The 24,323-nt window shown below is 40.6% G+C and overlaps 2 protein-coding genes across 4 annotated transcripts in view; both read left to right on the top strand.

The window, feature by feature from the left end:
* The first annotated feature begins 1,521 nt into the window (after positions 1–1,521).
* Positions 1,522–12,321, top strand: rhobtb2a (Rho related BTB domain containing 2a). The gene is made up of 10 exons (XM_076730081.1): positions 1,522–1,848; positions 3,524–3,725; positions 3,907–4,010; positions 4,095–4,280; positions 4,404–5,344; positions 5,446–5,564; positions 6,206–6,356; positions 6,452–6,540; positions 7,558–7,663; positions 8,800–12,321. The coding sequence occupies exons 1-10, from the start codon at positions 1,787–1,789 to the stop codon at positions 9,003–9,005; spliced, it is 2,166 nt and encodes a 721-aa protein (XP_076586196.1). The 5' UTR covers positions 1,522–1,786; the 3' UTR covers positions 9,006–12,321.
* Positions 12,322–12,815: 494 nt separating this feature from the next.
* Positions 12,816–24,323, top strand: part of pebp4 (phosphatidylethanolamine binding protein 4) — a 54,901-nt gene continuing 43,393 nt past the window's right edge. The window contains exons 1-4 of one of the 3 annotated variants that reach the window (XM_076731600.1): positions 12,868–12,906; positions 12,996–13,105; positions 14,158–14,261; positions 14,516–14,648. In XM_076731600.1, the coding sequence (XP_076587715.1) occupies positions 14,161–14,261; positions 14,516–14,648 (234 nt within the window). In that variant the 5' untranslated portion in view covers positions 12,868–12,906; positions 12,996–13,105; positions 14,158–14,160. Of the gene's footprint in view, positions 12,907–12,995; positions 13,106–14,157; positions 14,262–14,515; positions 14,649–24,323 lie in introns of all 3 variants that reach the window. The other 2 variants (XM_076731601.1, XM_076731603.1) reach the window with 2 other exon arrangements.

Here is a 24,323-nt window from a genome sequence, read left to right as displayed (position 1 = left end):
AATTTGATCTTCTTGGTCCTGGAACAAAGTTAAGATTACAAACACTGGATGCCGGGTCATGTGAGTGGCGTGACGGAATGACAGAAGTAAAAGATAAACTGACTCATGAGAATCTGGTTTATTGTGTATTTAAAGTCTTTCCTGAACTGCATCGACTGTGAGGACAGAATTACTGGGTTAAACTAGGCTGGAAATAACGTCTGTTTAGCGGTGAAAACCTCCCGTCTGTGCACCATGGCTGTCAGTACCTGTGAGTGGTAAGTAGCTTTTACCTATCACAGACCAAACATGACAATCAGCCTCGGGCTATCCATGAGTTATCTGACCAGTAACTGCATTGTCCCAAAGTGGTAAACAGCAACTAACCTGAATGCCACTGAGTACATTGATCTCAGTATCCTGCTCAGTAATTGTAAGGTGGCACTGACAGAATTTGAAAGCACATTTATAGTATTGGGGACATGCTTATTGTTACAAAAACTGTACCTTGTTGGTCTTACATATGGAGTAAGAAGCTGCATTATTAGCCAAAACAATGGTTTGAGATTGTGCTCATATGCAAGAAATAACATTTACTGTTAAAAAAAAAAAAGTGCAGTAACTGCCTTCTGATATACTGCAGTAGATTAAATGCTTTAATAAGCATCTACCAGACAGGGAGGGTCTAACAGAGAGGTGCTGGTCGGTTGCATAATTAGGGGTAAAGGAGTGATTATCTCTTGAGCTTGACATAAGATATCTCAGCCGCTAGTTAAATTCCAATCATACTTTTTCTCCACATCGGCAACATTTTGTCTAAAATTTGTCACCAGTCCTGCAGCTTTATGATAGTGGGAAAAAAGAATTTAGAGGATCTCATGCACAGTCATAATGCACAGTTTAAAAGAACCAGAGGAGTTAATTTAGTACCAGGGAACAATAGATCGTTTATATAAAGCTCCACAGCTATGATGACTCATGCACATTTTTTCCCTTTTGGAGTGCTCTTGAATAATACAATGATACATGGATCCAAACAAACAATATTGTTATTTGTGTGCCAGCCATGTCCTTGTTTCTTGAATCTGTGTCATGCACCTGCCATACCTGCAACCATACTGTGTACATATACAGTGAATAGCTTATACACTGTGATACACCATACATAGACCCACACATGCACAAATGAATCAGTGCTGAATGAGTCCCTCCTGTCCTTATGAAGCTGACCATCCCTAACGCTTAAAGGAGCTGATCGTTCATGCTGAAGTCTGTAGTGAAACACCGTGCACGCTTTATTTCACCCACCCTGACTGCATGGGGGGGTGGGGGGGGGGGATAAAGTATTTTATTAAGCTCACATGAACACGCTGTAAACTGTGCACAGTGCAATCCAGATTCTTTTAGAGGAGAGGTAAAAGCATGTGCTGGACTGCAAGCCGGTTTATCTGAGCTGCTAAGGAGCTGCGGAATGAGATTTGTGCGACTTTAAAGTGGATCAGTGTTTTGTAATGAATGGGTTTTTTTTTTTTTTTTTTTTTTCGTCGGTGCGCCTGCCTATTATTAGCTACGGAGGCCTTACAGTAAGTGGAGGTGGTTCCATGACGGTCAGAGCTGCAGCTCTGCAACGCGCCGACAGGCTTCAGATCAGCGGTCGTATTTTGAGCAATGCATTCGGACTCGTCGCACTGATCCAGAGGACCTCTCCTGAAACATCTGCGCTCGGCCGGTCTATTTCCAAGCCTCGATCACCTTACCTTGAAGATGAAGTTAAACGCGAGCTGCCGTCAGGTGCAAGCCGCATCCGATGGAGCCCTGCTTTTTGTCTCGTTCGTCGACCAAGTCCATGCAGCACTTCCTTATGTTGCGGTAATGACATGTTTCCTGCAAGAGAATAAAACTGGTTTTTATCTTATAATCGCTGTTTTTTGAATGCGAAGCCAGAAAAGCAGGTTCAAGAGTCGGTGACGGGGTGTTACATAACGCGTAATGCAGCAGAGCCTCATGACTAGTGTCTCGGTGGTGGAGGGACTGTTCGGTCCTTCTGGTAGGATATACACAATTTGATCATCTTTGTTGTGGATGATAACTGAGGCTGCGAGCTTATTTCACCGTAATTTGTGTCGGGGGATAGTCTGGCGGCGCTGTTTGGGGTTGTGTACAACATCTGCCCATAAGAAAAAATGATTAATTAATTCGGGAGTTGCGCAGTGTAGACTGTAACGGGAAAGGGATATGAATGAGCAGTATTAGAGGTGTATCTCCATAGTGTCATGCAGGCCCAGCCTAAGGTCACACTGTCAGATGTGTTTGTGCATATGACTTCATGGAGCTGAGAAGAGCCTATAGGGATGCAGATTGGGCAGTCAATGAAAGGCTGATTTCATGAATGACTGCAAACGGCAGGTGACCGTGAGGAAAGACATCATAGTAATCCGTTATAGTAATCTGTAGAGAAGCTGCACATCCAACATCAAACTCTTGCTCTAACAGATAAATACTGTTTTCTGATCGTCATCCTCTAGAAGCAGAAACATGGTTGAAGTGCAGAAGTGATGCTGGAGGAAGGGGAGGCAGTTGTGTCCTTACAGCAGGAACACCAGGGGTATCTGACCTCATTCATGAGGAGTTAGCTTTGTCTGGGAGTCTGAATATGAATGACTCTTCTGATTAAAGGTTGTGATTCTCTGTCAGGGTCAAAGCTGGTCTAGTGTTTGAGTATACAGACTGTGGACCTGGGGATCTCGTGTGCTGTGGTGGCACATGTAAGAACTAGAAATGGAGCTGGACTACGCAAGCATGACAGTGGCCTGATGGCGTTTGAATCTGCTGCTGATGTTTTTTCTGAATAAGAAAAAAATGCATCAGTGTCATGGATTGTCTGATATAGGCTGTGACACACAGGCTACAGTTCCCTTGGAAACCAGTCTGGCTAAGATATTCATCAGCCACCATTTTCAACAGACAGAAATAGTCTATCTACCTATTCCCTCCATTTCATTTAATTAGGGTTTATTTGTGGATGCCAGATTTCTTGTGCTCATTTTTTTGAATTAGGCCTCTGATGACTGACGCTTCACAGTAAGGCTGTTTGGATTGTGATGCAGGAACCATAAATAGGGAAAGGTATTTTAGGCTTGCAGATGGTTGAAAGGATTACAGAAATATCTGGATATATCAACCTTTATTAACAAAGAGACCGCTTTTCTTTTGAAATAATTGCTTTGGTTTATTTGTGACTATTTTTGTACTGGACATGTTGTAAACTCTGTGGATCCCCTCCCCCCTAAACATCGCCCCCTTTTTGCTTGCTTGTCCCTTTAAATTTTGTTCTATATCAGGAACAAGGACAGGGAACTTGTGAATGGGCACGGGGAAGTCACGAGACCATCCATTGATAGCTCTGCAGGCAGAACAAGCAGTGCAGATGAGGAGTAGTCAGTGTCTAATATCCGTATTGATCCATGTTCCTGTACTGTTCGGGACAATAGTTTAGGATTTCAGGCACTGATGCAGCTTTCTGTGCTTCTTTGTGCTTGGACAGGTCCCAGTTGACAGATTCTGATATGGACTATGAGAGGCCAAACGTTGAAACTATCAAGTGTGTGGTGGTCGGAGACAATGCCGTTGGAAAGACCCGCCTTATCTGCGCCCGGGCCTGCAATGCCACACTGACTCAGTACCAATTACTCGCTACACATGTGCCCACAGTCTGGGCTATTGACCAGTACAGAGTATGCCAGGAGGTGAGTGTGCAAGCTCATAATATTTTACCAGCATGTTTTCAAAATGTGAATGTTTTTGAGGATTTAAATCTCTAAATATAAAATAAATCTATGCATGGATAAAACTCAAAACACACTAAATGTGCCTCATAAGTGTTATAGAAACTGATGATTGCACATCCCTGAATGTGTCATCTTTTAGGTATTAGAGCGCTCCAGAGATGTTGTGGATGACGTTAGTGTGTCCCTTCGCCTCTGGGACACATTCGGAGACCATCACAAGGACCGGCGTTTTGCATATGGCAGGTGAGGTGTTGTAAAGGTAAGTTTACCGACGCTTGTCCTGATGTTACCTGAGCTGACATAGTTTGTCCTGCGCCTTCCCGTCAGGTCTGATGTGGTGGTGCTGTGCTTCTCAATCGCCAACCCCAACTCTCTATACCATGTGAAGACCATGTGGTATCCAGAGATCAAGCACTTCTGCCCCCGTGCTCCTGTCATCTTGGTGGGCTGTCAGCTGGACCTGCGATATGCAGACCTGGAGGCAGTGAACAGGGCACGGAGGCCTTTAGCAAGGTAGTGAGACTTCTGCTTGAACACAAGAATTTTTAACTGAGATTCAGTGATTGTTTGATATTTGTTTTGATTTACTCTTTTCCAGAGCCAGAATTGTCTTTGATGTATTCTGTTGTTTTTCAGACCCATTAAGTCCAATGAGATTCTGCCTCCAGAGAGAGGCCGGGAGGTGGCCAAAGAGTTGGGAGTGCCATATTATGAAACCAGTGTTGTTGCTCAATTTGGAGTCAAGGACGTCTTTGATAATGCTATCCGAGCTGCACTCATCTCACGCCGCCACCTGCAGTTTTGGAAATCTCACCTCAGAAATGTGCAGCGGCCTCTCCTTCAGGCGCCCTTCCTGCCACCAAAACCTCCCCCACCTATAATCACTGTGCCTCCTCCCCCTACCACCACAGAGGAGCATCCAGTCGGGCTTCTGGAGGACCCACACTGTGCTGATGTCATCCTGGTCCTGCAGGAGCGTCAGAAAATCTTTGCACACAAGATATACTTAGCGACATCCTCTTCAAAGTTCTACGACCTCTTTATTATGGACACACAAACTGAGGAGACTGAAAGGCCCGCTCGTGGTCCTCTGTCCGGTCGAGAGCTGCTGATGCGTGCTGCTAGCTTTGATGTTTGTGAGAGCAGCGATGATGGAGACAGGGCCAACCTGAGGGCCTGCACTAGCGATGGGACCCTGAAGGACTCCGAGGGCGGCAGACGGGGCAGAATGCTCTCCTCGTGGAGCCGAGCTTTCGTCAGCATCCAGGAGGAGCTGGTAGATGACCCTGTTACCTACAGTCCCAGGCCCATGACTGTAGTGCACATGGACCAGTCCATGCAGCTTGGCCCTTTCCGAGCTGTGCTTCGCTACCTGTACACAGGTCAGCTTGACGAGAATGAGAAAGAGCTAATGCACATTGCACACATTGCTGAGCTGCTGGAGGTTTTTGACCTGCGGATGATGGTGGCAAACATACTTAACAATGAAGCCTTCATGAACCAAGAAATCACCAAAGCCTTCCATGTACGCCGCACAAACAGAGTCAAAGAGTGCTTGGCCAAAGGCACCTTTTCTGGTGAGTGGAAATCATTAGTGCACGTTTGTTCATGTGTTCTTCACATATAGTGGATGCAGGTGGACGTGAGGTGTCATCAGGGTCTCACCTCTGTGTTGCAGATGTAGTATTCAAGCTAGACGATGGGACGATCATGGCCCACAAGCCGTTACTCATCTCTAGTTGTGACTGGATGGCAGCTATGTTTGGTGGGCCTTTTGTGGAGAGCTGCACCAAAGAGGTAAGTGAGCCTGCATCACTGGCTTGTTTGGCTGTGAAATAAGACCAGCAGAGCTCAAGTTCAGACCAGAGTCAGCACTGGGTGGAACATTTATTCTACGTTGCTCATAATTTCAGTGGCATTCTTATTACCGGTAGATTTATAAAGCGATTCCATTTAAAATTTAATTACTTTATAATTACACAAAGCACACTAGCGCAGCAAAGATCAATACGTGTACTGACCCAAGCAGAGTGCCAATGATATGAATGTGGTCTGTGCACAAAAGATAATTTAATTCAAGGATTTCAAGTCTTTTCTGTAACAATTACACAAGCTCAAACGTACTGTAGTCATGTGAGCTCAAGTACTTTGTTTTTCTATCAAAACAGATAATAATACTGCTAAAAGAGGATAGAGTAAGTACACCTGCGGGTAGTTTGAGATTTAGATACTTTCATTTCAAACTGTGGAATATCATATGGCTCTTCATGACTATTTTTAGATGTTCTGACCAAGCCAAAGCAGAACTGACAAAGAGGAGGAACAATTTTATTTTCATTACGTCATATAAACACAGAAGTGAAATTTTCCTCTCGCTTTCCTAGTGCATGCAAAACACCCCTGAAGTCATGACTGTGTCACGTGTTCCTGTTTGTAAGGTGCTGTTTCCCAACACAACTCGCAGCTGTATGAGGGCTGTGCTGGAATATCTGTACACGGGGCGGTTTTGCTCCCGGCCTGACCTGGATGCAATGGAGCTTATTGTTCTTGCCAATCGTCTTTGCCTCCCCCACCTGGTTGCGCTTACAGGTATTACATTTGGCATATTATTAAACCAGAGGATTGTATTACATAAAGTCATTTTGTGTGATTCCTGTGCTGACTTGCCTCTGTGTTTCTTTCAGAGCTCTACACAGTGACAGTATTGACGGAGGCAGCGATGATGGGGGCTGACATTGATGGAGATGTGCTGGTGTACTTGGATATGGCCCAGGTAGTGTGACCTGACAGTCATCACTAAACAGGGACGGCACTTAGAGCTGTTATATAATGCTTCGGCAAATTGGATTTTTATTAATGAGGGCATTTCTCATGGAAAACTGCTCTGCAGGCTGAAATAATCTTTACACCTAGTAGGTGGAGCCAAAGAGTTTCTCAGAGTGCAAGTCAGCTGTTTGGCGAAATGAAAGGCATCTTTGGGGCAGTGGGCATTTAGGACATGGGAGTGTCAGCGTGCAGGCTCAGCACTTAAGTTCATCTCATCATTCAGACTCAGATGTGCTTCTGCTTCAGCTGTATTTTCGCCTCAGCTCGACCTCATCAGCGTCATATGCAAGGCTGGATTACCAACCGGGCAAAGACCCTCAGAGGCCACATGCTCATCTTGTGGCAGTTTGATTAATTGCTGCTTATATCGTTAATGTGCACCTCTAAAGGGCAAAAGTAAAATGTGAATTAGCTTGTTTCATGCATTTTGTAGCTAATCTTGAGGCCCAGTCTTTTAGAGGAGCAGGGTGGTCAACGCTGCCCTGGTCCTATGTAGCTACTGGGTCAAGCTCAAGCATACTTTGTCACCTTCAGCTGCACTTTCTTAGTTGCCATACTAATGTCAGCATGCTAAAATTAGCCTGCTAATTCTAATATGATAATGTAAGTATTAAGGTTAAAGTATAATTGAGGACAGCTGATGAGCAACAACTTAAACTCTTGAACTCTCACAAAATATGTATAAAGCTAAAGCCAAGCCCAGCAGAGCAGATGTAAACATGACGATCTGAACCTGAGGTCATATAAAATGGCCGCTGCACTGCTGTCACATATGAATAAAAGAACAATTTTCATTCATGTATTAATGACCTCGACTTTTTAGTTCTGCCCTTTTAGGTTTAGCTCAAATAATGAGGTGTCTGCATCCAAAGTGAAAATAAAACTCCACAACAACAATGCTTAGCATGTACAAAAACAGTTCACAAATGCAAAAATGACCATTAACACATTTTTATTTTGACAGTTTCACGGCGCCCAGCAGCTCACCGGCTGGTGTCTTCACCACATCTGCACCAACTACAACAGTGTCTGCCGCAAGTTTCCCCGAGACATGAAGGCCAAGTCTACAGGTAACACACTGTGATCTGGTGACACGCCAGCAAATTTTAATGCCCTCTCATTCATATCAAACACTAACCTGGCACACTGTTTTTTTGCCATTTGGCCGTTTGGATCATAACAGCATGAAATAAAGATGTTTAATGGGCTTTAGCGAAAATTTGCCATTTTAAATAAAATTTGTAAAAGCAGATAAACCTCAGGGGACCCAGTCCACTTCAGTCAGAGTTCAGTGCAGTTTTTAGCACTTCAGAAGCAAAATAATTATTTCAGTATATCATCAAGGACACCGAAAACTGAGTCATCATTGCCCACACTATACTGTTTCATCAATAATCCAGAAAGATGATTGTATCATCTGGTTTTTACATTGCACCGCTGTCTAAAATTGTCCATTACTGTACTGTGCAGCCAGTTTATAGTGCTGCAAAATCAGTAATTACAGTACTCTTGTACAATAGCTTCTTAACTTTCCTTTATGGATGCTATTATTTTCACTGCCATACATGATGGGAATTCAGGCAGTTTTTTTATAGTTAACTGGAAAACATTTTTTGCTTTAACGTATCATTATGAAGTAAATGCTGATTGTACAGTGTAATAGCTATAAGATAATGACACCATCAGCGTTTAAATTGGTTTCCTGTAAGCCTTGATTTCACTACGCAGCTCTGTCTGGTAGGATCTCTCGGGAAATGAAGGCTGATTGGTGACCCAGTCAGGCTGGCACCATTTCTGTCTGCTTTCATGTCTCCATTATAGACTCAATGAATGAATGAATGAACTCACCCTTTTCTACTACGGCCTCCTCCTCCATCCCAACGCCAACCCCTGCTGTAGTCACACTATGTTATTACTCCATATAAAATTTTGACAATTTCGCTTTAGTCCTTCAGTGAACGTGTTTCTTTCCTCTCTCTTATTTCCAAAGTGGTGTTGATTGTTTGGAAACTGGAATTGGAAACAATACAGTGTGTCATGTGTTGCTGGTTATTGCTTGTCGGTTTAGTGCAACAGTTTATGCAGTATATAAAATTTACTCAGTGATGTATTGCTAGCACAATTGTAATTGTGAGAAAAATGTGCAAATGTCACTTAAATCCAACATAGCATTTTGAAATTCCTAAAACAGTTTATTCCGATGCAGAGAACCAAGAGTACTTTGAGAAACACCGCTGGCCACCTGTGTGGTACCTGAAAGAGGACGACCACTACCAAAGAGCACGCAAAGAGCGCGACAAGGAGGACTACCTGTACCAGAGACGCCAATGCAAACGCAAGTGGCTCTTCTGGAACCTTCCTTCCTCCCCAAACTCAAACTCTCCTTCTTCTGGCTCGTCCGCTGTCATCTGACCAAGTGGTAAGGCCAGGTCCACTCTGGAGTGAAGAACATCAGTGTGGATGCGACTTGTAAAAGATACAGTAGAAGATAAGCACTGCTGGCTTGGTATGCCCCAATTATTCAGGCACAGTTTCTCCTCCTGTTTGTTTGCCTCTGCAGTCAAACGGCACTCCTCCAGGTTTGCAAGGTCAGCTCAATCTGGCAGTTAAAGAAATGAGTTTTGTTCCTTAGATTTTTAGCTTGGTGTACATGAGACTCAAACCTCAGTGATAAGAACCTCACTGACAAATGGCACAGTGTAACTGGCGCAAATAACAACTCATATCGATTGTTATGTGTTCCACTAAGTTTTATGTTTTAAAAATAGGACTCTGCTGGCACAGAATTTTCCACCTATGATCATAGTTATCATCAATTAACCTGAACTGATAACCAAGTGCTGCTTATCAGCTGCAACAACCAGCAATTCAACACAGAACTTCTCAGTCTCAGAGATATAACACTTTGCCCTTAAGTGTTTGTACAATCTACCAAACTATGTGTACAGTACGATCTCATCAACAGGATGTAACAGTGATATAGCCTGCCAGGAATCAGTTATTGAAGACATTCACCCAAACCATGCTGATCATGATTGCAAAAATGAAAATACTGTAACGTTCCAATCCTGTTTGTTTTTGTTCAGTCACTCTATTTCTGAATGTTTGTGTACGGCTTGCTCAGTTAAAGCGATGTGAGTCTGGCCACACTCAGCATTTACGTATTGTGATCGTGTGATCTGTGGCCTCTTGTCACAAAAGGGCTTTAGTTTACATCAATGCATTCAGTGTCCTGAGACACAAGAGATCCCAAATCAAGGAAAATAAATGTATTTTTCTGTAAAAATGCCAGCAAAAAACAAACCAGATCAGTATTATTTCCTATGTGTTGCTTGATGAGGCTTGTTAGCACACTTTCCCTGAATCCTTCAGGTTCACCTTGAATGGTTCCATCAGCTCGATCACTGTCAAACAACACATGATGCATCTCAGAGCCAATAGCAACATTTCCAGAGCTGAAGTGACCACATGTACATTAGCTTCCCTCTCTGATGGTGTGTTTGATGCATCTGCCACCGGTGGTGATTTGGCCTTTAGAGATTTAACGTAGTTGATCAGAGGATGCCCCCTGACTGTCTGCAGTTGGCTATGTAAGACTTGTACATGCAGGAGGCTTCCTCGTGCCTGGGTGAAGTCATCCATACTCTTCTCCACACCTCGAGCACTTTCTGGACGCTCCTCCACAGAGACACACACAAGAACCTCCAGTTGCAGCATCCTGGTGAACGGCACTAAAGACAGTATGGTGTCATGAGGCACTGTGGCAAATTAAAGAAAGGAACTGGTGTGGATCCAAGACTGTGATATTTAAATGTTTCAAGAAATGCCGTGAAGAGGTTTAGATCAAATCATTTTCCATGATTTGTGTTGCATACCTCACAGTATATGTTCAAGATTGTCATCTACTGTTGTACTTGATTGTAGGTTGGACTTATAAGCGTGGTGCTCAGTGAAGATGGGTAGTATTGTAAATTGTACAGAATATCAGATGAACTGCAAGTAACTTGCATCACTCTAATGTGCAGTTACCTAATATTGTGCACTGCAGGCAGTGAGCAGAATCATACAGTATTACTGAGTAATACATATACTTAATATAGACTTGACTTATCCGACTTGCATTTAGTTACTGTGCAGCTACAAACTGTTGTTGAAAATACCTGAATACTCATTGTGCTGACCTCCAGTTACATCTATTATATACTGTAGTATACATGCAAATTACGGGCAGTTCAAATGAACAGTGGACTAATAATAAAATAGGATTACAGTTCAAAGTAGACACATGTTTATATAAATTACATTAATTACTTATGGTGCATCCAAAAAAAAAAAAAAAACATGCCATTGTTATCTAAAAAAGGTAAATTCTGATTGCAGCATTTGCTTTTGCAGTATATGTTCAACAAAGGCTTGCTTTAATCCTGCGTATGATTGGTTCTTCTTTTCCATACACTTTTTGACTAGACAGATATTTAGAGCCCCACAAAGTGGTATCAATCGATTCAGTGACAAAACCAATTTCCTGCTTGCATTAACTCCTGACTTAATAACCACACTGCATGAACAGGGCTCGCCGAAATAGATGAAGTTTATTCACTGTCATTTAAAGCGTAAGATATAGATTAGTAGTGGTACTGGTGCTCTAAGCAGTAGCTTTAAATTGTTCTCAATTACATTACCTTTTGTCTATTGCTCAGTAAACATAAGACCTGCCATTTTGAATATATTAATTGATCAATATTTTGGCACACATGGTCAGACATTAGCCTGAGGGATGGGCCTCCGGGAGTATGGCACTCTTTAAGAGCCATCTTTATCCTAATTCTGAAAGTTTTAATTCATTGGATGTCCAGTTTTCACTCAAAATCCACTTTATTATAATAGTTTGACAGCAGGAGGGTCAGTATTGTTCTAATTTGCCTTGGTGGTGTGATTGATGAATTTCATACACATGCATTTCATTGCTCAGTACATTGCATTTATCAATGAATCTTCTGCTGATGTTTTGCATCAACAACACCTCATGCCTTAATGTACAGTGTAGTGTCTGGTATCGAATGTAAAGTAGTTTTACTGTGGTTACTTGTTTATTTGCTATATGTTCAGTTACCATGGTGCTCTCTAGGTTGTGTGTGTATTCGTAAATGTACATAATTCATCACTTGGATGTAAAGCAGTCGACGTATGATTCGGGGAGTTCGGTGTGTGTTTTAGTTTGAACACTGCGTAGGTTTTATGTTCCTTTAAAGCCGTAAACACAAAACTAATTAAGACTATCAAGGCCACACTAGACTAACATGATGACAAACCATCAATTCGTGACATTAACCATGAAATGAATGCAGGGATTTCAAATTCGTTTTATTATTTTAAAGTTGCTTTATGCTGATGAACTCCGATTTTGGAGTCTGCATAATTAAAAGATGCTGAGACATTGCAGCCATTGGAAGTTGTATTGTTACTCAAACATGTAAATAGTAATTGTGTGATGACTTGCAATTCAAACTTGGCATAGCAATTGATACGAGCTATTGCATAGTTTAACATAGATACTGTTTTTTGTACTATGCATACTGAAATGTCTGACTTTGAAACTACAAACTTGCACTGCTTTGTAGCACCAGGTTCAATTCAAATTGCATCAGAGGGTATAGCAACATCATTAGATACTAGACAACATCAGGTAAAAAAATAATAATAAAAAAAAAAACAGAAAAAAAAAAAACAGATTAGATCGTAAATTACAAAGAAGTTGTCACTGGGCCCTTTTCCATATGTTTGGGTGCTAATATCACCGCTGCAGAGAAGCACAAACCAAAGGGAGCTTTAGCAGCACCAGGAATATATATATGCTGCACAATCACTACTGCATAGTTTAAGAGGCCTTGTTCAGATATGGTTGAAAATTACGTATAAAAAAACAACAAATTGAAAGAAAAAAACTTGAATGTTTTCTCAGTGTTCAAAGCCTAGATGACATTTTCCTTAGTCATCAGGTATTTTTGTTCTCAAGAGCTGTTTTTATTGTTTGGGAGCTGTAAATCTGAAATTCTGTAGCATGTGTTCTTGCAAATGTGTAAATAATATTTACTAAATAAAAAAGAAGATGAGTACAGTTTGGGTACGGCGCCAGTCCTCTTTTAAAGCCCTCTTTTTTTTAAGGTGACATATGAAACTTTTCGCAGCGCACAGGTCAGCAGGACGGTGCCGTGTGCAGAGGCGGCAGTCACAACCCCGACCTGAACCGGGAGAGACGAAGAAGAAGAAGAAGTAACCCGCCGCTAAACGCAAGTGAACAACTTCAGAGATGGTAATGTTTACCACAAATTAATATAGCTGACCTGCGGACACTTCAGTTTGAGCGCAGTGATATTTAAAGTCTGTTTTCTGTCTCAGCAGGCAGACACCTGATACGTTGAACCGGGTCGACGTGAAACGTTAGCCTTCAGTTTGATAAACAGCTTAAATATAAACTAGCTTAAACACGTCAAAGCTAACTTCGCGCTGATGTGAGTATTGTACCGCAAATTCAACTAAAATTGCCCTCACGAGTCACGTGAAAGTCATTTTAATGTATGTATAGGTACGTTTGTTATCAGGAAACAACTGGAAGTAATGCCGGCTGTATCCGCCTTGAGGCAGGATGTCGCCAAATGAAGCTAAGAAGTTTAAATAGAGAAACGCTTCAGCTGCACGCCATACATTTCTTACAGTGTGCCGCGTGCACCGTCCAGTTTGAGCAGTTGACGGGCGTGACACATACTTTAATACTGAAATTGGGAAGTACTGATTGTGACCAGTGTTTTAAGGTAAACCAGGGTGCTGCTGGTGTTTCTCAGCGAAGTCTGACTGAGCAGCAGGTGAATTAGAGTTTAGACATTTTGAGTATTTTTTGAAGAAAAAATGCCCAAAATCTTCAGCATCCAGCCTCTGAAGTGTGAAGACTTCCTGCTTTTCTTTGTCTGATATCACACTGAATATGATTAGGTTTGGAATTATTCACACTTCATTTTTATATTACTTTAATTTTCATTTAAATTTTTCTCTTTACCTTCTTTCTTTAGAGCAAACTAATTTTTTAAAGTCTTTTTTGGACTAAACAAGATTTCGCGGAAGTCATCTTTTGCTCTGGGAAGTGGCATTTTAAATTATATTGACAATTTATGGATCAAATGATTTGAAGTTTGGCAGACTGTTGTTAGTAATGATAAGTTAGTTAGTTGCTGGCCTGCATTAAAGCTGTAAATTAGAGATGCTGGAGTTACAGTCACTTTCCACCACTGACAAACACATCTTTTATTTACTTTTTAAGAGCTGTACGACTTGACAGGTGAATGACAGATGAATGACATGCAACCTAACCTGCTACTGAGCTGTCATTTATTAGAAATGACAAGCGGTCAGCATGGGCAGGCCTCCTTTGACCTTGACTGTCAGGACATAATTGGCTGTATTTCAGTCAGCCTTTATTGCTTGGTGAAAGAACAATACTAAAATCAAACTAACAGGTCTAGAAATAAAACAATTCCTGTATAAAGCGTATTTGTCTGTTGTTCTGCAGACTATGCCGGCATCGTTTCTGGTCTTATGTGCTTGTGTTTTGGGGTTTTACCATGTGGAAGCAACACCAGACACCCTGAGTTTTCAGGATTCTTCTTTCTGTCAGTAAGTATCCCATAACACCTCACTGGGCTGTGGTCATAGTGTACTTGCAATGACAGCTAAAGAATACACAAAACATGGTAAAGTCAGAAGAGTCTAAACTGAAGCGTAATTTGCTCTTTTATAGTATAAGAACATTTTTAAGAAAGTTGCCTGTGTTAATATCAGGATGTGAGCCCGTTCACCTTTCTCTGAGTTCAGAATATAATACAAAATTGTGCAGAGTGAATCTCATCTTTTATCTCTCTACAATAAAGTGGTGGACTAGAAGTGATCTATCCAGGACTGGACATTGACAAATGCCTCATAATTCCAAAGGACCTGAAACTCAGAGAAAAGGTCAGCACAGTTTGGAAGAGCCCACAGATTTACTTCTCCGGAGCACAAAAGGTAAGAGGTGTGTGGGTGTGTGTCAGACACTGTGCTCATGTTGTTTCAGCAGGTTCCTGACTAATCAAATAGTTCTGGTAAGCCTGTATTTACATGTGCAAACTACAAGTATTTTACATGTTCTTAACTGCATTTTTACATTCGTATCTTTTGAATACTAAAGCTATGTACTGCAGGTTTTTCTGTTCATGTCTGTGTTTCGTCTCTCACTGAACAAAAGCATCTTCCTCATACCTCAGACAAAGAGGTCTGAATTATGTTTTTTTTGTTGTTGTGTATTCATGGGAACATTGTGTACATTGTACTGTGTGTGTGAAACGTTGTCATGCACATGCTCATTTGTAACACTAGAGTGCAGTAATAGATAAGACAAGCTGCCTCTCCACCTAAGCAGAACGAAATTTAAGTTATTTTCACAAGAAGCAAACGTTTCACAATATTTTGAAGAATTTTCTGACATTAAAATTCACTCATATTTAAAAAATGGGTGACTGCTTTCCAGTTTTGAGCTTCTATGCCACTTTGTATTATCTACATTGCCTGTACTGACAACTGATACGCTGCAATACTCTTTGTCACCAGAGAGTGGTGCTAGCACATCATACTTGTAAGCCCCTGTGTGAACAATTGTGTTTACTCAAGGTAATGCCCCGTCTACACTTTATACTATTCAGAATGTCAGAAATCATAAATTGTTAGGTAGGTAATACTGCCATTGACGTCCTTAATTCAGTCACTGATTTTGACGGGTAAATGCTCTCATCTCTGTTTCATCCTTGTGACACTACGAAGAAGAAATCCCTGCTCAGTCAGGTGTCATTCCAGTTATTAAATTGAATTTCAGGAGACAGGACAGAAAGCTGTGTGTGCGTTAGAGCACCAGAGTAAGAACCAGTATTTTTTAATGGTAACTCATGTTTGATATTAATAATGTTTATGTAAAAACTCAAACCATCACCCTAAGACTGAAATCGATTAAATCGATTATTAATGGAAATCATTTCTCTAAAAGATTAGTCTGTAATTGAAAATAATGCAGTAAAACTACAGTTTGAAGTTTGTGTGTTGCGTTATGATATTAGATGCATTCATACTGTGCTTGTGTTAAATATGATTTAAATGAAGTGCTGATGATAAAACAAAGAATGACATTAATGTTACAGCCCTTAAATAACTTCTACAGCACATAAACTGAAGTGAAAAGCAAGTTTAGAAAATGGGTTGATAGTACATGAAGTAGGCCTTAAATGACGTATTGTATGTTCCTCTTAAAATACTTCCTCTTGTCGTGCCAGATAGAACATCATCACAAAGGCTTATTCAGATGATCTGTGTAGTATTCCTTTATTTCTGTGTGTATTTTTAAGTGGATCATGTTCAGTGTGGTTTTCTTGTTGAGCGACAAATTGAGAGAGTTCCATATCCACAGAACCCCTGCTGAAGTTGACAATGAAATTACATCAAGCGCACAGCAAATCCTATATCTGTAAATTGAAAACTTAAATTGAACGCCACCTCGATTTAGGAGCTAGTTTATGAATTCCACAGCTAAGCAGTCTAGCTTGAACATGATCTATTGCCCTCCTCTTGCCCAAACTCCATTTGATCTATGGTCGTATTATCTATAATGCTGTCTTACATGATTCTCTTTTATTGCCAGAATCAGTGTCAGACAGCAAAACAGATTACATGTTGGATTAAATCAATACAAACTTTATTTACTGGGCTTTGAAATGTAATTCTCCATTTCTCTTGACACTTAAGTAAACACGCACTATTGAAGGATCAGATTGTTGCCTGTGGTTCTGTGGTTGGTCTGCTGGTCCACCACGCTTTCTGTCACCGTGCCATGCTGCCAGCACTGCTGCTATTCTCTGCCACTCAGCCCTTGTACCCAGTAGTAGGAATACAGAACGGTGGCCGCTCTTGCTCAAATCCACCCACAGTAACACCCACTTCATTACTGGGACGGGATGCATGCCTGCTGAGTAATTGTAATGGAGCGCAATGGGCAGTAGTCCCATAAACCCGCCTCTAAATAGGTGCTCATGACCAAAAACAAAAGCAAAGGGCCACAGAAACTGTAGATTTCTGTGTTCAAACTTCAGAGCAGCGATTCACCACTTGAACTTATGTGTTAGCAAAACCTGGCATGTGTGTTGATGAAGCATTTTTAGAAATCCTAATTACATTCAAAAGCCTCAAAAGCATCTACAGTTTGAAGCAAGTGGGATATGTTCTGGCTAATGGGACGAAACTATAACAATGTGACTTGGTTACAGTTTCATAAATAAAGTTAGTGCAAAGTGATAACAAGCATTGGAAATTAAACAGACCTGACAATGTTCTTTCATGGGTACATGTTTAGAAATTATTGTAATAAGTTTGAGGTACAGATTGTTGAAGGTCGGGATGTAAGTTTCAAAATACACAGACTTTTATGAATTAACCTCTGATCTCTACGAAGAAAAACAGTAGAAATTGAAACTGTCATCTGCTTCACTTCCTGTTGATGGATTTCAAATACTGTACCATGATTTCACAATATATAGAAAGAAAAGTTTTGCCCTTCAGGACAAAGCCGGTGTTTCAAGGGGAGTTATTACAGATTATGAGTCCGATTAGAATTTAGTTCCACTAAATGTTAAACAACACCATGTTAAATGGGTTATACCCACACAGAGCTACAAATGATGGTGATCATTTGTTGTGGAACGCTCCAAAAACACCTGTTTGGAACATTCCACAGGTAAACAGGTTCATTGGTAACAGGTGACAGTATCATGATTGGGTAGAAAAGGGCCATCCTGGAAAGGCTCAGTCGTTCACAAGTGAGGATGAAGCGAGGTTCACCACTTTGTGAACACATGATTGGATGAAAGAGATTACAATATGGGCTCAGGAACACTAAAACTGTTGTCCCAACTTTTTTTGGAATTGAGGTTGTAGTAGGAACCAGAAGGATCTGTTAGCTTTAGTGATATCAAGAATAACTGTCAAACAATTAGAATGACAGACAGAAAAGACTCTAATATGCTAATTTAAGAGTGTCCTGTTTGTATAAACCAAACTACCAAAACTATATCATGTTTGACATGTATACTGTAGGAATGACTCCTGACACAGCCACATAACAAGGATCCCAATCAGAATTTGACCTCTGGGAGTTACACTTGGATTAGGAAAGTAGCTCAGCAGGTTTAACATGAGAGCCTGTGCAAAGCTGTCATCAATCGTGGTTTTCCGAACAGCTCTTATATTTGATCTTCACTGACACCTGGCTGCATACAGTGTCTTTGACGACACCAAGCCAAGCTGTAATTGAAAGATTCAACTTTTAAAATCGTCTTATTGTGTTGTTAAAATGGGGTCTCAGAGGTCAAGAGGTCAGCTCACTCTTGAATTATATCAATAAAAAATGCTTGGCACTGATCACAGTCAAATTTCACTTTTAATAAAATCCTAGTACCTGTACAAAAGATCTTTTTATACATTAGACTGCAACAGCATTTCTGTGTTAATTATCAATTGTTTAATAACGGCGCAGATTGATTATGGACAGCTGAAAATAGTTTCTAAAGGTCAAAAGTTGTATCAACCCCCGTGTCCTGTTTAAAATCCAGACTCTCAGGGTCTTAGTTCAGCATTATCTGCTTTAAATGCCAAAATGCTTTTAGGAATTTTGTTTTCGGAGAACACAAGTTTTTCATGTTGATAGAGGCTCTTTGGAAAACCAGCAAACTTGGCCAAAGTAAAGAAAGCCTGTCAGATCAAGCTTTGCCTGCAGAAAAGAATAGTGAAAATTAAGACGACTCCCAAAATAACCAAAGACCTCCGAACTAGAAAGGATTAAAAGCTGTGTATGTATTTGGATACGTGGCAGTTCATCCAGGTGTGCTTTTGGCAGGTTTCCACCTTCTTAAACCATCATAAACTTTGTGTTTAATTGAGCTTTTAATGCATTTTGTGAGCAATATTTGTTTTTTTTATTTGCAGAGTAGTTTCCTACTAATAATGCACACAGAGTAACTTGGCTGTACAGTTATTTAGAGGTATATATATTTATCACTAATACCTGTATTACTCCAGGATAAATTTCCCTTCACATCGGTACACATTTAACCGAATGAAGCCACCTCAATGAAAAGCGATGCCCCTGGTCTTTTTCAATTATCTGATTAACATATTTATCATAGAGGGCAGAGAGTTGGGTCTCATGTCCATCTTTGAGAGTATTCTTTCCTTTGATTTCTCAGCTGAGCTCACTGAGATTAATCCATCCGACATATTATTTCAAATAATTACCTTTATTTTGATATGAGCATGTTTGTTTTTGCTCAATGCAGCCGGTGTAAACAGCGCAGGCCACTGGAGCTATCTTAACCTTATAGTTATTCCAAAAGTGGAGACAGTTTTGGAGTTTTTTTTTTTTTTTTCAGTAAGGACCATAGCCACAGGGCACATTCTTAGACATGGGGGATTTCAAAGCCTTGTTTTTGGGTAGACATTTCTTGCATCTGGTGGATGGAATGAGGGTTTAAACCATTACTGCGATTAGAGCTGCCTCACTATGATCTCTTGAGCTTGCTTACTGCTGCTAATAGCTGTTACCTCTCTATTTCCCTCTATCTTTTTTCTTTTTCGCATTCTCTCTCTCTGTGAATGATTTTTATGCTTTGCTAAAACATGTGGGGGCGTTGAGAGAGGATTTAAATGCAACGATCCCCCTCCTCTTTTTTTTGGTGAATCTCAGCGTTCTTTTCTGCAAGCCTCTGATGACGACAGGGCAGCTTTAAGCCTGGCAGTGCCCACGGCAGGCTGCCGTCTCAGCGCTGCCCACTCTCCTCTGTGTTGGCATGCCGGAGAAAGCGAGGGTGGGGTTCCTCTTTAGCAGACCCTGTCATTCCTAGGAAAGCCTACATGTCCACCCATGCAGGATTCCTGATAGGTCTTCATGTTGGGGATGTGAGAGCGCAAAGATAGGGATTTTTTTTCTCAGTAGGCGATCGCCTTCATTCAGCGAAGAGTCAAGGATGTATATTTAGATGAAAAGACAAGGCACTTCCTTGAGCCTTCATTTGACAGCAAGGGTCAACAAGTGAAACATGTTCTGTAATATCCATCTAATTGCATATTCAGTGTCATCAGGTGGGTGTTTTTGGCTCTGCTGGATTAAATGAGCGCGTTTGGCCGAGATTCAGAGAGTTTATTTCCTTAGCTAATGTTCCCCTTTGTCATCATAACACCCTGTTAAGCTGACCCGTGTCCCTCTCCATTCAGTCATTGCCCATTACTACACAACATATATGATTCATGCAGGCTTCTGAAGAGGCAAGAATTACAACCTTCTGCTACCAGGAGCACTGGATTGATTATGCATATACAGTGGAATGAAGTGAGGCAATAAACCTCCTAAGCCACCTTTCCGCACAGACGAAGAATAATTTGCACCTTGTGAAGCATGTGTGTGGCATGCAGACCACTACAGGTGCACAAGTACTCTTACAGGCTGGTGCGCCACAAGGTTTCAGTTTTGCCCTCAGTTGGCAGGACTGAAGGATATGTGCAGATGTCTCTCATGCATAAGTGAGATTGCACCTGACACATTTATGTCTCATAACCAGTATTTATATATTTTCTTTTTTCTCTCACCTCCCTTTCCTGTTTTCTTCTTCCCTCGACTCACCCATGCCTTCACTTGTATACTGACAGCCTATTTTGTATTTTGAAGCTACCCTTTTGTACCCTGTTGTTGCAGTAGCATGGTATTCCTTCACCTTACATTTGGTCTAAGAGCGTAGGCAGCAATACTTTTACTCTGTGGCTATGAGTAAAATATGATTTCAATTACCATGAAAATGTATTGTGTTATCAATGGGAGGATAAGAACAGATTAAGGAAGCTCTGGGATGCTCTTACAGATGACAATGGTCAGGTTTCTATGCAAGCAGCGGTATTGGAGGAAATGATAGATTTTCACCGTTTCACAAAAGCTCTGTGGAAAGGAGGTGGTTCAACGTGTAAAGCCTACTCAACCGACCCTGATATGTTTAAGACAAGGCTATTTGCTTTAATACATCGGAACTGTTCTAGTGCTGATAGAGAGGTCAACTTTTTTTACATAGCAAACTAAAGTAGTAAATATGCAACCATCCATTATTAAAAAATGTGCAAGTTAATTTCCACGTTAGAATCATGTGCAAATTTCCCACCTGGCACTACACGTGACAATTATGAAATTCATTAATTAGATCTAAATTTGCAAGGAGGCTTCAGCACAGAGGCAATAGCAAAGACTTAGAGAAGAAACGGGTCTTTAATAAAAATACCGCCTGAACCTGTGCCTCCTGATTATTATTCAGTATTCACACAGAAATTCTATCTTGTCAGTTCATATACATTGACGGCAAGATCTGTTCAAACAGACATTCATAATCTGCATGGGAAGTGCATCTGCTGCTGTGGATACTAAGACAAACATACAAGATTAAATTTCTATTTATATGAGCCACAGAAACCTAACATTTACCAGGGAATCATTGTAAGATCTGGAGACGACTGGGTCGCACTTTGGCACAGTAAGAAACTTGTACCTTTTATTAATGTGATCTGTCCAGTGGGGAGATGTCTGCAGCCTCGCGATCCCAAAAATTTCAACCTGAAAAAATCTTCAGCTCCTTTGAGCTTTTTCTATTTTGCCGTCTTACCTTGTGTTTTTTGTGATCTCAAGGAATCTCCCGGCCTTCCATCTCTTGATGTTTGAGGACAGATATTGAAATATAAACTTCCATTTGGATTCTTAGCTGTTCAGTAATTTAAATGAAATAAAAAGTGTTTTAATGTAGACACTCCTCAGGACTTTACAGACAGGATTACTGTGGTGCTTATGTTTGAAACTGAGGTAATTGACTTTTTTTCTTTGACAGCCTCTTTTCTTTTAGAACTAAGTAATCACAAAGTTAAAAGTGATCACGTGAAGTTTACTTAAGACCCAGATGCTTGGCTTAGTGGCATTTTGCCCAAAATGTTTTGTGCTTCTCATTTGTGGTCAGGCACAGGGTTTAGTTACAGTTGTGTCCCAATCCTCTGATTCACCTTCTTTAGGAACAGCTTCAGGGCTGCTCACAATGCTTAACTCTCCATAATGCCATCCCCTTCATCTCCCCAGTGGTCTTATTGTCTTAACTCTGGATGGAGAAACAGTGTTAAGAAAAACAGGTTAATACACGTTTGGCACACTGAAAGTAAAGTATCTTTTCAAAGATGCACTCTATTCAAGTTCTTCTTTGGAGAATGTTTTTCCATCAGATGATTCCTTTTTCTCCCAACTTGTTTAGTTCCCTCGTCGGCCTGGTTTTTAAGATATATTACCAGTGATTCATTTTGCTTTTGACATTAAAAGGCTGTCGCTAATGGTAGCAGCAATCAGGGGTCCATTGATGTGTTGATTGATCTGAGAACAGGGGATGATAAAACTGCCTTCCTTGTCATTTTCCTGATCCTGTAGTTTGGAAGCAGAGAAAATGTTATGCAAATGATTTGTTAATCCCTTTACGTTATTTGTTCCATTTCTCCCTTTCGTTTTCACACTCAATTTCTAGCACAGCGAGCTGACAGGCGGACACCCTCAGATTGCTAATTCTTAAGATAGAAAAAAGAAGTCAGCCACCCATTTTGTATTTAGAATATACTTGATTCAATTAATTAATTTGACTTGAATGATTTACCTGAAAAATGCACAGAGATCCTGAAAGCCCTTGAAGTACTTCACTTTAGATACCTTCAACTTTAACCTCTTTCTCTTCTTCTTTGTGTACGAGACTTAAGTCTAAGCCGAGAGAGCAGTGGCACATGTGACCAGTGTTTTTTTTTCTATAGTTTTGTTGTCCCAAAGGTTGGTGTTAAAAATAATAAGAAAGAGGTGGGATGGTCTTAGATTCAAGAAGCTTAAAATGCAAAATCTCAAATAAGCCCAATTTTCCCTAGCCAATCGCGTTGCATTTTGGTGGGTTTGTGTTGATCGTCTCAACTGACTCACATCCCGCCCCTCCCCAAATAAAAACACTACAGATTTACGTGGCTTTTCAAAAAATGTATCTAGACATTTATCCAGCTTAATCTTCTTAACATATTAAAGTGATTTGCTTTACCCTGAAGTGGCTGAAGCTGCGAGCTCACCGCCCCTCATGGCACTAAGACCTGAGACGCATTGTGGACATCTTTACGCTCTTGAATAAGAGAGAGGTGGGCAGAAGTCAACCTGCTTCTCAGCTGTGGAGCTGTGGCTGTCCCCGCTGTGCGTCCATTTTATTTTTTTTTGTTCTGTTATTAGTCCAACTGTTGCACTCAGTCAGTGTTCTTAGGCACATGGCTCTGCCAGAACTGCCCACACTGTGGTGTGGAGGTTTGGAGCTCTCAGCTTTTGAGCTGAACTGAAAGAGCTCTCTCACAGAGTAGGTGTTGGCAGGATGCTTTGTTTCTTTCTGTGAATGTCATGAGAGGTATGGATAATGAGAAAACTGAAGCACAGTGATGGCATGATTTATCTGGGTGCCAACTTTATGCCTGACTGCAGATCTGGGCATTTTCAGATAGACGATGTGCTTAACCTTTTCTTCAGACGCGACACAAATCTGAGAATCAGTAGTGACGGTTACAATGTGTTTTTCCTTAAAACACCACTTCACAGGCCGGGCAGCTAAAAGGTCTTGGTCAAACTCAAGTACCGCTAATGTCCTTATTTGGCATAATGCTCTATGGATGTGCTTTAGGGCATTAGTCTTGCCACATCACATCAGTAGAACTGTAATTTTAAACTTGGAGAAATTCATTGTAGCTGAAGCCTGAGTCCATTTATTGTCTTCGTGGTATTTAGCTTCATGTCTGTCAAAGTTAAATCAGACATGATGGGGTCAAAGTAAATGTGGCTGTGCTACAAGCATAATTAATTTTATTATAAGAGCTTAAAGAGTTGCCTGAAATATAAAGGCATTTTTTTAAAAAAATGTCCTTTTCATGGATAAATATCTTTTTTTATGATAAACAGAGTTTTTGGTGAAGGATTGTTATATTAGTCACCAAATTAAGGCAGCCAAAGCAACAGCAATGTACCACTTTTGTCAAGGACATCAACACTTAGGCTTGACCACCACAAAACCTTTAAAAGTCTGTTCTGTTTTCAAGTTTATCTTAAATGTGTTGTGTGCCTTGCTTTGGTTTAGGTTTTCCTTTGTAACATAATGCCTGTACTCAGTAGCTTACTTGCCACTGTGCTGTTCATAGCAGGTTTTCTCACTTTTTCACAATCTTTGGCTCAATTGTTACTGAAACATTTTTTTTTTACATCTTGAAAACAGGCATGTACATTAGTCCACTATGGCCCTACATAGTGACAAAATATCATAAAATGATTAAGATGTCTATAACAATTTATGTTTTGTTCAACCAATCCAAAATCAAAAATTATTCAATTACAATCACACAGGATAAAGAAATGCAGGAAATTGTCAGAGCTGAGAGGGAGAGCTTGAGAATTTTTGTTACTCATGCTTGAAAACTTAAACAATAACAGGTTTTCAAATGGATTCATTGATTCATTTTGTGCTAAATCAAATAATCAATTGATTATTTCAACTCTAGTTTCTTGCACTAACTAACTGCAGTTATGTTTTTCTG

Source organism: Chaetodon auriga, chromosome 5 (assembly GCF_051107435.1).
Source record: "Chaetodon auriga isolate fChaAug3 chromosome 5, fChaAug3.hap1, whole genome shotgun sequence".
Classification (NCBI taxonomy): domain Eukaryota; kingdom Metazoa; phylum Chordata; class Actinopteri; order Chaetodontiformes; family Chaetodontidae; genus Chaetodon; species Chaetodon auriga.
The sequence above is the reverse complement of the archived record's forward strand: the minus strand, read 5'-3'. Positions and strand labels throughout refer to the sequence as shown.

Bases quoted from the DNA above. Each gene is read 5' to 3' on its own strand.
- rhobtb2a (XM_076730081.1), top strand. From the start codon at position 1,787: ATGGAGCCCTGCTTTTTGTCTCGTTCGTCGACCAAGTCCATGCAGCAC. The intron at 5,565-6,205 runs GTAAGTGAGCCT...CCTGTTTGTAAG, and splicing joins TGGAGAGCTGCACCAAAGAG to GTGCTGTTTCCCAACACAAC. The intron at 7,664-8,799 runs GTAACACACTGT...ATTCCGATGCAG, and splicing joins CATGAAGGCCAAGTCTACAG to AGAACCAAGAGTACTTTGAG.